This window comes from Lepidochelys olivacea (assembly GCF_965140295.1).
Source record: "Lepidochelys olivacea isolate rLepOli2 genome assembly, chromosome: 3".
Classification (NCBI taxonomy): Eukaryota; Metazoa; Chordata; order Testudines; family Cheloniidae; genus Lepidochelys; species Lepidochelys olivacea.
The window spans coordinates 104,167,147-104,182,211 of NC_140413.1; the positions used below are offsets into that span (position 1 = coordinate 104,167,147).

At 45.3% G+C, this 15,065-nt stretch overlaps 1 protein-coding gene across 3 annotated transcripts in view; it reads right to left on the reverse strand.

Annotated features, from left to right (window-relative positions):
• Window positions 1-15,065, reverse strand: part of AHI1 (Abelson helper integration site 1) — a 182,134-nt gene that overhangs the window by 147,358 nt on the left and 19,711 nt on the right. For 2 of the 3 annotated variants that reach the window (XM_084625129.1, XM_084625128.1), the window contains exons 6-9: window positions 5,866-6,476; window positions 4,917-5,098; window positions 2,578-2,797; window positions 1,491-1,683 (exon numbers count right to left, since the gene is read on the reverse strand). In XM_084625129.1, coding sequence (XP_084481255.1) covers window positions 1,491-1,683; window positions 2,578-2,797; window positions 4,917-5,098; window positions 5,866-6,476 — 1,206 coding nt within the window. The remainder of the gene's footprint in view (window positions 1-1,490; window positions 1,684-2,577; window positions 2,798-4,916; window positions 5,099-5,865; window positions 6,477-15,065) is intronic. The other variant, XM_084625130.1, reaches the window with a different exon arrangement.

Below are 15,065 nucleotides of genomic sequence, written 5' to 3' on the forward strand. Positions count from 1 at the left end.
AATTTATGAGGAGAGATTGAGGGAACTGGGATATTTAGTCTGCAGAAGAGAATAATGAGAGGGGATTTGATAACTGCTTTCAGCTACCTGAAAGGGGGTTCCAAAGAGGATGGATTTAGACTGTTCTCAGTGGTACTAGATGATAGAACGAGGAGTAATGGTCTCAAGTTGCAGTGGGGGAGGTTTAGGTTGGATATTAGGAAAAACTTTTTCACCAGGAGGGTGGTGAAGCACTGGAATGGGTTACCTAGGGAGGTGGTGGAATCTCCTTCCTTACAAGTTTTCAAGGCCAGGCTTGACAAAGCCCTGGCTGGGATGATTTAGCTGGGGATTGGTCCTGCTTTGAGCAGGGGGTTGGACTAGATGACCTCCTGAGGTCCCTCCCAACCCTGATATTCTACGATTCTATGCATAATATTAGAGTTACAATTGATCTTCAGATTTGTGCCTAAGTAATGCCAGTGAAAACAACAGAAACTGCAGGCTTTCATTTGACAAAGATTTTGTCTCAAACTTTAAAACTGTTTCCATGAAGAGCCTCTATACGCTACTGGAATCACTTCTGTGATAAGCCACCAGGATCCTCTCTCAGTACTTTGAATGTAGTTATTTTATGAAAATTGCAGACCATAAAGGAATATCTGGCACTGTTATCAGATTGCATATGCACAATGTATTTAGAAAAATATATGACAGGGGTATGAAAAAATTATTGATTGTACTAGGTTTCCATTTCCACATTAACACTATATAAACTCTCTTGTATATAGTTATCTATAAATACCGGCTACAGTTACGCTCAAAAACATGTTCGGAACATGCTTTACAATTTTTCCTATAAACATAAATGTATTTGAGGCTGAGGTAGTTATTGCTGTTTGAGTAATGATGAAGGAGAAACAGATGTCTACTTTTTTTTTTAATGGCAAACATGCAAAAAAGTCTGTGGGCTACATGTTGGCTAGCCTTGCTTATGTATACAAGTAGGAGGTGACAGCACTAAGGGGGCAGCCACTATCAGCCTCTGAACTGCTGGTGTTAGGAACCCAAAAAAAGGACAGTGACCCTACCTATTCTTCTGTCAGCAAGAAGTGCCAGTGCAATGAGAGGAGGGTATGCTACACCCTTTTCAAAGGGTACCATAGCTCCCAGTCTGGCGTGCCCCTTTCAGTCCTTTCTGGAAGCATTTTGATTGTGTCAATAAGACACATTCGCCAAAGTATTTATTTATTACCCAGAACAGAATCCTGCTGGGGGAGGGATTTTCAAAACTCCTTAGTATTGGCCTAATTTTACTCCCATTGGCTTCAATGAGAGAACAGCTGGCCAATGTTGAGTGTTTTTTAAAATCTTCACCATAATATATATTCTCTTAAAAAAACTATGGTATTCCAGCAATATAACTGTAAATCATAAATAAAGTGCTGCCAGAAATACACAGTCAGAAAATTGCAACTTGAAAAATTTACTGTAAAATATTTCATCTGTACCTCAAAAAACAGGACTACTTTGGGGCTTTCTTCCGTATCTTGAAGAAAATAACTAAAACGTTCATTAAATATGATTTGTTCCTCCCATTCTGGAAGTGTTGATTTAAATTGTCGGAAATCATAAGGCTGGGTCATAATAGGAAGAATGTGCTCCACTCGCTCTTGTTCATAAAAAGATGAAACCGCCCGGCTGCTGTTTAAAAACAACCAACTGCAATTGTCAATATTTTTCAAAAAAGTAAGCAAAGAACAAAATACTATGACTACTTCAACAACTGTAAACAAAAAAATGTACAAGATATCCATTCTCTTTATTTTAGAAAGAATATTCAATAACCACTGCAGATCCTACTGCAACTGATGAAGTCCAGGGCAATAAGCATAGCTGAAGTTCCAAATCCCAATAATCAAGCATTTTGATTGCGCCTGATCCATAGCCCATTGAAGCCAATACAAATCCCACTGACTTCAGTGGGCTTTGAATCAGGCCCCTCATGGGAATAGGTAAGTGAAACAGAGCTGTAGCTCACGAAAGCTTATGCTCAAATAAATTGGTTAGTCTCTAAGGTGCCACAAGTACTCCTTTTCTTTTTGCAAATATAGACTAACACGACTGCTACTCTGAAACCGGTAAGAAGAATGGAGAACTCACCTTCATTTCAATACTCTTATAGATGTTTTGCCAATAAGCAAAAAGAAATCTCTTATTCAGGCCTCAATATGTTTGTTTGCTTATTCTCAATGAGGCTTCTAAAGATTCTGCCATCTCTCTCTTTGTTTTGGGAGAAGAGTCAATCAGTCACATTGCAAATGTGTGTGTCTGACCAGATACACTGCTACTCTGATAATACATGTGCTCCAAATGTGAAAGAAAACAATGGCGCCATTCCTGCAAACACTTACACATGTACTTTATTTTAAGTATGCAAGTTGTGTGAGGATTTGCAGTGAATAAGACTATATTTATTCTTATAGTTAAACATGTATGTATATGCTTATTTAAGTAATTATTTCCAGCAGAAGCAGGAACATGAAGGTTTTTTTTGGTGGGGTTGGGGGTGGGGGAAAAAAAAATCAGTAAAATCACCTATGCTCTTTCTTGACATACAAACCAGTTTTCTGATCAATCACATGAATCTTGACCATGGGATGTGAAACCATGAGATCTGTTTTAAGTCTATCAGTTCGATGGATGTAAACCCCTAACACAAGGCTGTCATCAAAAGCAAGTTTGGATTGAGTACAAACTTCTGGACTGTTCATTTCCTGTATATTTTCTCTAGCAATTTCTGTGTTTTCTTCTAATGCTAAAAGCAAAGAAACAAACAAACAAAAAGATCTTTAAGCAGAGATTAGTGACAAATTATAAGAATTAAAAATCTATTACATTTTCACAGCAAACTTGACATTCGGCTCATTATATTTAGTTCTGTTCTTTATGCAATAGAGTATCATAATACATATATTAACACAAGCATTCTCTACCACTGATTATCAAATAAAAATTAATGAACCACAACTCTTGCTCTTGATTTGCATCAGCTCTTCCCTGAGACTTCAATATACATGTAGCCAGCTACACTAATAAACGACAGTATGTATACCTGTTGTCTTTTATGATTTCAATAGCTACACAATATGCTGTTGAATGGTTATATAATGTGATTAAAAATACCTTACTATCCAAATTGCAAGACTAGCACAAGATCATTTAGCACAATTAGCTGAATCCCCTAGACTATAATAGGCACTTATGGCTTTGCACCCATCTAATTTGCCATGAATTCAGCCCAAAACTAGGAACAGAAAATATGCCATATGCCTCCTTAGCTATTTTATAGTATTATAATGGCATAGGAGCACCACTACAGTTAAGGCTGCATCGTATCATTTGTTTAAAGGTTGACCTTTCTAAGTCCTGTAGAGCAGTGGTTCTCAAACTGTGGGTCAGGACCTCAAAGTGGGTCTCAATCCTGTTTTAATGGGGTTGCGAGGACTGGCTTAGACTTGCTGGGGCCCGGAGCCAAAGCTGGAGCCCGAGGGGCTCAGGTTACAGGCCCCCTGCGTGAGGCTGAAGTCCTTGGGCTTCAGCTTTGGCTCCCCCTTCCCAGGGTGGTGGGGGTTGGGCTTTGGCCGCTCCTGCCCAAGGGCAGCAGGGCTTGGCGGGGGTGGGAGGGGAGCACACAGGCTTCAGTTCCCCCTCCTGGAGGCATGTAGTTAATTTTTGTCATCAGAAGGGAGTCATATGCAATGAAGTTTGAGAACCCCTGCTCTAGATTGAACATGCTTAGTCGGATTTCTTTGAAATTTGGTGTGCCTCATGTGGGTGCGTGGTAGAGTTAGTGACCCAAATTTGGGATCATTTGAGACAGGGATTCTGGAGATGTATGCTCTGGGAAAAATAGCCGTTTTAAAAAAAATTTCTAGGTGGGTATTTCTTTTTCCCAGAGCTAGAGATTAAACAATTGATGTCATGCAGAGCAAAATGGTCTCAATATGTTCAGTTTTACCTAAAGCAGTGCACAGCACCCACTAAATCTTTGGGGGACCCAAACTGAGAACAGCATTTAAGAAAAATGTACATTTTTTACACTGCGCATGCACCAATACAGAAAAACAGCTAGAGGTTTTCCAGTCCCACCATTTTACATGCTTTGAAGCTCAATTCTTGTAAATGGTCTAACATCTGAATAGCTAATCAGACTATTTTTAAATTGATTATGCCTTACAAGGTGCAGGGTAATGGTAGAGACCACATTTGGGGTCATTTGAAGGGGGTGGCTTCTGAGTTACAGGCCCTCCCAAGAAACTGGTTTCCTTTTGCTGCCTTGTACTGTTAAACTGAGAGACAATTATGACTGGATGAACCACAGACCTCATTGAGACCCATGGCTGTGAACTCACACTTCAGTTTAACATAACTGAGGATATATTAATCACAAGCCCCTACCTAAGACAAAAGGAGTTTTAGACTGAGGGGCTGGAGGTTGCTACAATTTGTGAGAGTCATGGGTGCCAAAATTATTTTGAGGGAACGTAATTAAAGTCTACAGGGCGGGGAGAGAGATGACGTGTGAATGCTTCCTGGAAGGGAATGGGAGGGGCATTAGGGGATGGAGGAGTGGGAGACTGGGGGAGAGATATGGAGATTGGGTTTAGGGCTGTAGTGAGGGAAAAGGGGTCATGGTGATGGATGGTAGGGGAGGCAAGAGAGGCTGGGGGCTCAGATAAAGCCAACCCCCACAACGGCCTCAGCTCTGTCAGTGCAGCCCAAACCTCTGGAACTCAACCCCTCTGCATCCCACTGCTTAATAGTCTAAGCCACCTTTGTCTCATTGATAGGAACAAGCAACAGCAAAGGAACTTAGCAGCAGCAAAGTCTTCCAATATGAAAAACTTTGACTATAATATTTTGATTACAAAAACCTTTTTTAGATTTCTTTTTTGCTTTCTTTATTTTAGGTTTCAGTTTTTCCACATCTTCCTCCTCGTGTTCCTCTGTGTTCATTTCATCTTTAAAGTATGATACAAGCAGTCTTCCTGATGACTTCTTTTTTGTGGTATCATCTTCTACTGGGTTATGCTGTAGTTCAGCGAGGGACATTGCACTGTAACGCAACACACATCACTGTCAGCAAATACGTACTATTTCTGTTAATCCATTAAAAAGACTCTTCCTGTTTCTCAAATTCATTAGCTCTCATTCTTCAAAATCCTATCAAAAATATAATTTTGTCTTGTTTAGCTATTACAGTGATAACGGTGGCACACATTCTTGAATGGTCTATCCTTAATTTCTCTCTCCATTTTATTATCCTAAGTCTTACCTTGTAAAATATTTTCATGTGGGGATTTGCACATGAGTAGTCCTGTGACTACTCATGTGCATAAATTTAAACAAGATCTTTGCAGGATCAGAGCCACAGTTCACATGAAATAAAATATACTAAAGAATGATGCATTCTGTTAGCTGAGTGGATAAGTAGTTTTGACTTGAGACAATATTTCATAAATGCCGAATTTTAATCAGGCTTGACCCAAAGGCCACAGTCAGGGAGTTGGGTCCTCAGTGAAGAATTGGCAGATTACATGTAGTATTGCAACATTAAAAAAAATGCATTCAATTTTGTAACTTCTTACAAATTAGTAAGGATCTTGGCAACATTTTTAGATATAATGTGGTAGAAGAGTTATTTGTGTATATAGGGGAAGAGGTTCCCCCCCTCAACATAAAATCATCTGGCTCGTTCACACTTAACAACAAAAACAAAACAAAAAAACCTTGCAGCTCTATCACAGGATTCTTTCCCCATCTTAAAAATCAAACAGTTTGTTTAAGATGTATACATGCACAGATTACAATTTACCACTATACCTTGTTTCAGCTTCAGATGCAACTGGCACTTCTTTCTTCTTTTTCTTCTTTTTGCCCACTTCATTGTTCAATACAACTTTTTGGCTTTGAACACTGGAGGTGAATTCAGACATCTGTTCTGTAAGTTTTTTTCTTATTTTCTCCTTAATTGCATTTGCCTCATCCTCAGCCACTTGCAGCTGATAGGCTTGAATTAGCTGTTCTTCCTCTTCTAATTCAGTTACGTCTCTCACTTCATTCAAGGTACTTTTTATCTTGTTGTTACCTTTTTGACGAGATGCATCTGTTTGTGATTTACTTTTTGTTTTTTTCTCTGGAAAATCAGTAATCTGTTTTTCAAAACTCTCCAATTTAGTTTCATATACATTTTCCTCCTCATTAAATTGTTCTTGTAACACTGCTTTCTTTTTCTTCTTGTTAGACTTTGGTTGCTTGTTTTCTTCTCCACTAACAACATCATTGTTTATTTTTTCTGCAACTGAGGCTTTGTCTCTTAGTTTGTTTTTTGTAAACCGGGGGCTCTTTTCCTCAGGATTATAAGTGTTGTTTATAATTACCTCATCATTTCCACTTTCTTTAGCTAGATCAAGATTATTTCTAAAGGTGTCAAGCTTGAAATAAAAACACAGAACATAATTTTAAGTATAAATCATATGCAATGTTAAAATAATAAAAATAGCTCAGTACATTATCAGTTTACACTATTTGGTGAAATATAAAAATTAAATTAGTCATCTAATCATTGTTTTGTTTAAACCTAGCAAGTACCAGATGGAACAGAAACAGATCATTCATGCTTAAAATATGTTTTTGTATTTGGACAGCTTTAAATCTGTACTTTCAACGTTCTTTTTCAACAAACACCTTACATATATATTCACCACATAGTAAAATTCAAAACTACCTCAATGAACAGAACTACTCCATAATAATATGATATGTCAATGTAATACATTTTGAAAGATCTGGAGAAATGAAATGCAGAACCAAAACACGTCTCAAACGGATATTAATATTAATGTTAGAGGTGCCAATGCCTGTCCTTTTTACCATGAGCAGTGTGCCAAATTTTGGCAATGAAAATCACTTTCCAAAAGACAGACTTAATAAAATGTAAGAACTGACAACTCTTAAGATGACAGTTATAAAACTATGGAAAAAAAATCTATTAATAAACTACTCTTATTAAAGGGACCAAGTCAACCTGAGATCTAGTCCACTTCAAAAACGTAGCTGAAAGTATTTTCAGATAATACACCCACCTTTGAACCCCTCTGTCAATTTTTGTGGTTTTGCAAAATACTTTTGTAAAGGTTTCTCTCCCTTTATGGATGAATGAAAAATCCACACAGACAACACAGCAAACTTACTACAGGCCTGATCCAGCAATGAGCTCCACACAGATATGTCCTTAAGCTTGTGTGGGGCTCCTATTAAGTCAGTGGGGCTCCATGTGGGCTCAGGGGGTTGCCAAAGTGAAGCTCATTGCAGGATTGGGGTGTTACTGACTACACAGGGGGAAACAGTAAAACTAACTATACAGACAGAGCTTTCAGATACACACCCACAAGAAACCCCAATAACTAAAATATATCTTTTCCCCTCTGACTTCTTCCAGTACAAATATTTTATTTCTGTTACTCTTCAGCTTTTTCCTTGCCATTACCCTATTTTTCAATAGCAAGACAATCCTGGGATTCACTTCCCATCTAGCTAGGAAGGGCACAGTGGCCAAAGAACTCTTGACACCTTTACACAAACCCCAGGTTGAGAACCCCTACCACGGGTGTTACTTGTAAGAATAGCAGATAAAAAAAATCTAAGACAAACCAATTTTAGATTGATAGGGTTCCTTTAAGTAATCTTATAGTTTTTGTATTTCTCTTTTGGGTTCTTGGTTTTTTGTTTTGTGGGGTTTTTTTTGTTTGTTTGTTTTTTGGTTTTTTTTTAATACTCAAGGACATTATATAAGAACCTGATATTTAAATATTCACCTGGTCTGTCTAGATAATGCCACTAAATGTCATCCTGAGGGGTTGGGGAAGGAAGCAGGCAGGTCCAATCCTAAACGTGGGCAAAGCATGTAGCTACAAAGGCGCACACACTTTTGGAATCTCTGATTTCTAGAGATCCATCTCTGAAGAGTGAGAGAAGGATATGGTTGACCTTTCATGTGACTAACCAAGAAAAGTTGATCATTCCCTATCTGCCAACCAGCTGCCTCCATCACAAGTTTCACCTCAGCTTACTTAGCTGCCAAACCTTCCTCTCTACCCTTGAGATGAGGAGGAAGCCTGGTTTAGCCATGATGGACATGGGGGTGAGGGAGATTACAAAAGGAGGTAGAAAAGCATTGGAGATGTTGAAGAAAGAAGGGACGGGGAGAGAGAGCGAGAGAATTATTATTCTTACTAGAAAAATAAATTGGACAGATAAACAGAGTGGGAGAAAAAATGCACCAACACAGAGTCAACATAAAGAAAAATGACAGGTTTCAGAGTAACAGCCGTGTTAGTCTGTATTCGCAAAAAGAAAAGGAGTACTTGTGGCACCTTAGAGACTAACCAATTTATTAGAGCATAAGCTTTCGTGAGCTACAGCTCACTTTCACGAAAGCTTATGCTCTAATAAATTGGTTAGTCTCTAAGGTGCCACAAGTACTCCTTTTCTTTTTTCATAAAGAAAAAGGGAGTGAGGGAAAGGAAAGAGAAACATAAACCCAGACATAGTAATGTAAAAAACACATGCTAAAATATTAAATTAAATAATTCTATTAAATGTGGGATGTAAATGTATGGAAGAATAGGGAATAGGACTCCATGCAATGATGTTCATCTAGGGTAGCAAAAAACCTAAGGCCAGCCCTGTATTCACACACCTTTTGAGTATTTTTAATTACATAGAGTGTACTTAAAATTATGTAGTATTTAATCATGAAAATACTCATCATCATATGAATTTAACCTTTTCCTGCTTAGTTAGTCCAACAACATTCTTTCCATACAAAAGCCAACAATCCAAAAGGATGTGGCAGATTATGTACAGGTAATTTTAAGAGTGACAGATAAAGGAAAGAAAGGAAAAATATTTTTTACAGTGGCTAAAAAAATGCAGCAGATTATATACAAAATGAAAAAAGGCAAAGCATACAGAAACATCAACTGATTTTGGATGGATTATCCCACCTCCTTATCTGCATTTTTACTGAGCAGGTTTTACCCATGAAGTATAATGGATGAAATTATTTATCAGACAAATAATTATAGAGGAACAATAGTGACACCATAGTCAAGGTTATGTCACTCTTTTGTCTTTGACAGAACCTTACTCCTTCTCTGTAGCTGAGAAAGCACTGGTTTTCTTTCAGAAAATAACTTGGAATTAATCATTTACATGTCAGTGATTTTCTGAATTTATCCTGATCTGTAAAAAGTGTTCCACTGAAGAAATCTCAAAAATCACACCTGAGATATTTTGACTGGTGTGTTACATTTTTTGTAAACTTTGTGCAGTTCATCATCTACAGCACCCACCCACACATATATATCCCTAATTTGAACAAACCCCTTTGTACACTTAAATTTAGCCACAACTCTTAGCAAAACAGACGCTCCTCCTAACTATATCAAACACTGCCCCCAAAAAGCTGGCAAATTACAGGAACATCAACACATTTGATCGGTAGCACAAAAAGCTGCCTGTGGCTAGGCTCAGACCTTAGTTCCTCAGACAGCAGCAGTCTGTACAACCTTAATTCATGCCACTGGTACATATGCATTATGATACAGACTTTTATTACATGATCACATACTATTCTATTCACAGGACCCCTGCCTCATTCAGTAAGAAGGAAGGATGGTGCTTTGGGGCTGGAACAGGACTATGCAGTGAAGGAAATTGTTGTCTGTAGGGCCTCTGCCTCATTTGTTGTAGAAGTTGGAAGGTATGTAATAAAAAGATGGTGTCATGGTTAAGACACATAATTGCCATACTGGTTAAATGGATTCTATTCCTGCCTCTGCCACAGAGTTCCTGTGTGACGCTGGGCAAGTCACTTGTGTGTTCCTAATTTTCCTCAGTGATCAACTTTAGACTTCTAAGGCCTACAACTGAAGTCAATGCGAGCCATACTCTAAACCAGGGATGGGCAAACTTTTTGGCCTGAGGGCCACATTGGTTTTTCCAAAGTTGTATGGAGGGCCAGTTAGAGGAGGCTGTGCCTCCCCAAACAGCCAGGCGTGGCCCGGTCCCTGCCCCTTATCTGACCCCCCGCTTCTCACCCCCTGACGGCTCCTCCGGGACCCCTGCCCCATCCAACCCCCCCATTCCCTGTCCCTTGACGGCCCCCCTGGGAATCCTGCCCCATCCATCCCTCCCTGTCCCCTGACTGCCCTCTGCCGCCCCATCCAACCCCCCCCTCCTTCCTGACTGCCCCCCTGGAACCGCTTCCCCCATTCAACCACCCTGTTCCTCGCCCTCAGACCGCCCCGACCCCTATCCATACTCCCACCCCCGACCACCACCCCGAATTCCCCTGCCCTCTCTCCAACCCCCCTGCTCCATGCCCCCTTACCACACTGCCTGGAGCACCGGCAACTGGCGCCACTACAGCCGCACCACCCGGAGCACCAGGACAGGCAGCCATGCTGTGTGGCTGAAGCCAGCCATGCCACCACACAGCACAGACCGCGGCTCTGCAGCTGTGCTGCTCGGCAAGAGTTAGCAGCCCCGCCGCTCAGAGCATTGTGCTGGTGGCGCAGTGAGCTGAGGCAGCGGGGGAACAACAGGGGAAGATCCGGGGGCTAGCCTCCCAGGCCAGGAGCTCGGGGCCGGGCAGGAGGGTCCCACAGGCTGAATGTGGCCCACGGGCCGTAGTTTTCCCACCTCTGCTCTAAACAGATAAACGGCTATAAAATGCTAAGTACTCTGAAAAAAATCAGTCCCTAGGGCTTATTGGTAGATGAATTCCAGTTGCTGGGCACTCAAGTTGGTCACCCAAAATTAGTGGACACTTCTGATGTGAATCTCTCTTTGCTCTAGTCCCCATCTGTAAAATGGGGATGATAACTTACCTCACAGGAGTATTTTGAAAATAAATTAATTTATATTTGTGAAGCACTCTGATTCCATGGTGATAAGCACTATGGTGTGTGACAGGGTCGGGCCAGAAGGCAAAAGGAGAGTAATAGAAGGCAAATATATTAGCCCCAGGCTAAGTAGGTCCCTTTTCCCTGGGTAAGGTAACAGGGAAGGTTGGTTTGTTTGTTTTTTGAAACAGAAAAAGAGTTTATTGGTAACACTTACAAGAATTACCAAGGAAAACAAAACAGATATGCAACAAAACAACGCAAACAGAAGGTATAACACAGCAGCTTTCAGGAGGGAGAAGTGTTCAAGGGCCCAGAGCGGGGGGGCTTCCTCGACACTCGTGGTCTTCCACCCTCCTGAGTTACCTTGTGGCCTAGAGCGGGGGGGCTTCCTCGACACTCGTGGTCTTCCACCCCCTCGAGTTACCTAGTGCCGCGCCCAGTGTCACCGATCCTCCCTCTCCTGAGATTGCCCGGTAAGATGGGCACGGCTGCGGGGTGCGCGGTTTAGGGGTGTGGGGGGGTAAACACCCATGTATTATAGGACCCCTCCTAGATGACATTAATGATGGTATCCACAGCGGCAACGGCTGGGGCTGGCGTCTCTCGCTCTTCCCCTCAATCAAAGGGTCAGACGGAGGGAACCGGACGGGGTCACTGAGCAGAGAACACCAGACAGCGCCCACCGCTTCTCGAAAAGCGTGAAGGGAGTCGGTGGACGCCGCCCAGAGGAACTCCGCCCGGATACGTGAATGTACTGAGGATCGGAAAAAGGCCCTACAATCGCAGGACGTTTCATGGGCCAGGGTGTGTAGCAGGGGCTCCGTGAGGAGATCTGCTCCCACGGTGGCCGCCACGGACCTGGTCGTTAAAAACAGTTTCCAGGTCCGGAGGAGGTCCTGGTAGAAGACTGGCAGCCCAGAGAGGTCTCGCGGAAAACCCCTCGGACAAAGATAAAAGAGCTGCCGGTTGTATCGGAGCCCTTGGAAGCGGCGCAGGAAGGCGTGCGCCAGTATGCTCCACGCCGAACTACTTGCACTATAAAAGAGCCTCTGCAGGGCCTGGAGGCGGAAAACGCGGACCTGAGTGTACAGACACTTCAGGCCCTGCCCTCCTTCCTTCAGGGGTAGATGAAGAACTCCAACAGGGGCCCAGTGCATTCCTGACCAGAAGAACTCTAGAATCAATCTCCGGAGGTGGGTCAGGAAACCCGGGGCCGGGGCCAGGGTGTTGAGCCGGTACCAGAGCGTGGACAGGACTAGTTGGTTAAGCACCAGTGCTCTCCCTCGGAGGGAGAGACATCGGAGTAGCCTCGTCCATCTCCGGATCCGCTCTATCACCCCGCCCTCTAAATTTGGCTAGTTCTCCGGCGGGGAAGGGTGCGTGGCGGAAAGGTAAACACCGAGATAGAGCAGTGGACCCGCACTCCACCGGATGGTCTGAAGCGCGGGTGGGAGGGAGCTTACCTGCCGCCAGTCCCCCACCGCCAAGCCAGAGCTCTTGACCCAGCTGACTCGGGCGGAGGAGGCTGCCGAATAGATGGCCTGGCATGCCTCCACTCGCGCCAAGTCGCCCGGGTCCTGGACCATGAGGAGTACATCATCGGCGTACGCCGACAGGACCAGCCGCAGCTCTGGCTCCCGCAGCACCAACCCTGTCATCCTCCTGAGGAGGAGACAGAGGAAAGGCTCGATCGCCAGAGCATACAACTGGCCCGAGAGGGGGCACCCCTGCCGCACTCCTCGCCCGAAGGTGACCGGTTCAGTCATGGTCCAGTTGAGCCTAACCAAACACTCCACGGAGGCATACAGCACCTGGAGAAAACTCACAAACTGAGGTCCGAATCCAAATGCCTGCAGAGTGCTCAGGAGGTACCCATGGTCTACTCTATCGAACGCCTTCTCCTGATCAAGAGACAGGAGGGCAAACGACAGACCATCTCTCCGCCCGAATTCCAAAAGGTCTCGGACTAGAAAGAGGTTGTCGAAAATGCTGCCACCCGGGACAGTATAGGTCTGGTCTGGGTGGATCACGTCCGCCATCACGGACCCTAGCCGCAGCGAGATTGCTTTCGCTACGATTTTGTAATCCGTGCTAAGGAGTGAGACGGGACGCCAGTTTCGTAAATCGCGGAGGTCCCCCTTCTTCGGCAGCAAGGCGAGCACCGCTTGCCTGCACGACAGAGAGAGGACCCCGCTTTGCAAGGACTCAGTCCAGACGGTGACTAGGTCTGGGCTGAGGATGTCCCAGAACGCGCGGTAAAACTCCACAGTCAGCCCGTCCATGCCCGGAGATTTATTGGTGGGCATGCGACGGAGGGCTTCCGAGAACTCGGCCAGGGTGAGAGGCAGCTCTAGTCGGTCTCGGTCCGCCTATGCTGACCGTGGGGAGTTCCTCCCAGAGCACCCCGCAAGCGCCAAGATCGGTCGGATCCGGGGAGAAAAGGCTTGTGTAGAAGTCACGGGCCCTCCCACACATCTCCTCCGGATCCGTGAGGGGGGTGCCGTCTTCCGCAAGAAGGCAGGTGACGTGTTTCTTAGCCCCCCTCGTTTTCTCCAGGGCATAGAAGAAGCGGGAGCCGCGGTCCATCTCCCGAAGGAGGTGGATGCGGGACCGAACGAAGGCACCTCGGGCCCGGTGGTCCTCGAGGGCCCGGAGCTCCTCCCGCTTCTCCCGGCACGCTCCACAGAGGGACGGGTCCTCGGGATCGGCGGCCAGGCGCCTCTCCATCTCTAAGACCTCCCATTCCAACTGCTCTATCGCCGCATTTCGCCGTCGGCTGGTGCCCCGAGTGTAGTCACGGCAGAAGAGCTTGGCGCGCACCTTCCCGAGATCCCACCATCGCCACACCGAGGGAAAGGCACGCCACTGCTCTCGCCAGGCCAGCCAAAACTCCCGGAAGGACATCACGAAGCTCTCGTCCTCCAACAGGCTGTTGTTAAAGTGCCAATAGGCCGGCCCCGGTCTCTCTGCACAGAGGGAGACCGTTACGGTGACTAAATGATGATCGGAGAATGGGGCCGGCCGAATGGCGGAGGAGTGGGCCTGTGAAAGATGGAAACGGGATAAGTAAATATGGTCCAACCGAGAGTGGTGTAACCGATGGGCCTCCACCCGGACAAAGGTGAACGTGGAAGTGTCATCTGTGTGATGGTCACGCCAGACGTCCACTAGAGAGTGATGTTCAACTATCCCTCGGAGAATATTCGCGGCGGCCGGGCTCGGCTCGGCCCCTGAGCGGTCCCATTCCTCGAGGGTGTTGTTAAAGTTCCCTCCCAGGACCACGCACTCGTGCAAATCCAGGGTGCCGAGAAAGTCGGACACCCGCTGATAGAATTGTGGCCGCCTGGAGCTCATTTGCGGGGCATAGATATTAACAAGATTGACCACGAGCCCCTCCATATGGACTCGAAGGTGCAGCAGGTGGCCCGGCACGGCCTCAGTGACCCCTAGCACCTCGGGCTGTAGGTTGGGGGAGAACAGGGTCGCCACTCCAGCTTGCCAAGTTGCGAAGTGGCTAAAGTATACCCCGTCCCCCCACTCCAGCCGCCACCTGTCCTCGGCGGCCGGGTCCGTATGGGTCTCCTGCAGGAAAACTACAGAGTACCCCCCTTCCCAAAGGTAAGAGAGCACCTGGGACCTGCGGAGAGCCATCCTACAGCCCCTGGTATTCAGGGTCGCAATAATAAGAGGCGTCATGCGGAGGGCTGGAGGGGTGGGGGTTTCTTGTTGGCGGGGGTGTTCAGGGCCCCCGGCGGGTTGCGCAGCAACCCGTGACCCATCCCGTGGATGAGTAGATCGTGTCGGAAGCCGCGGGCTCGCTCGTAGGCCGCAGCACCACGCCTTCCTTGCCCCCTGCCCTCCTTTATAAGGGCCCTTGTGGCCTGGAGGATTTGGTCAAAGTCCCCCCATAGCTGAAGAGCCAGCTGTACCCTATTGCGGGCACCACGGGTGTGTTCTAGGAACTTCCATAGTGCATGCCGCAGCTCATGGCGGGGTGGGGTTACAATTTCCGGGGTGTTCCGTGGTGGGACTCTTAATACAGCCTCATGGTCCGCTAAGGCGGGTAGACAGGGTGCAGACCACCGACGGGGCGTCTGACAGGCTGGGGTT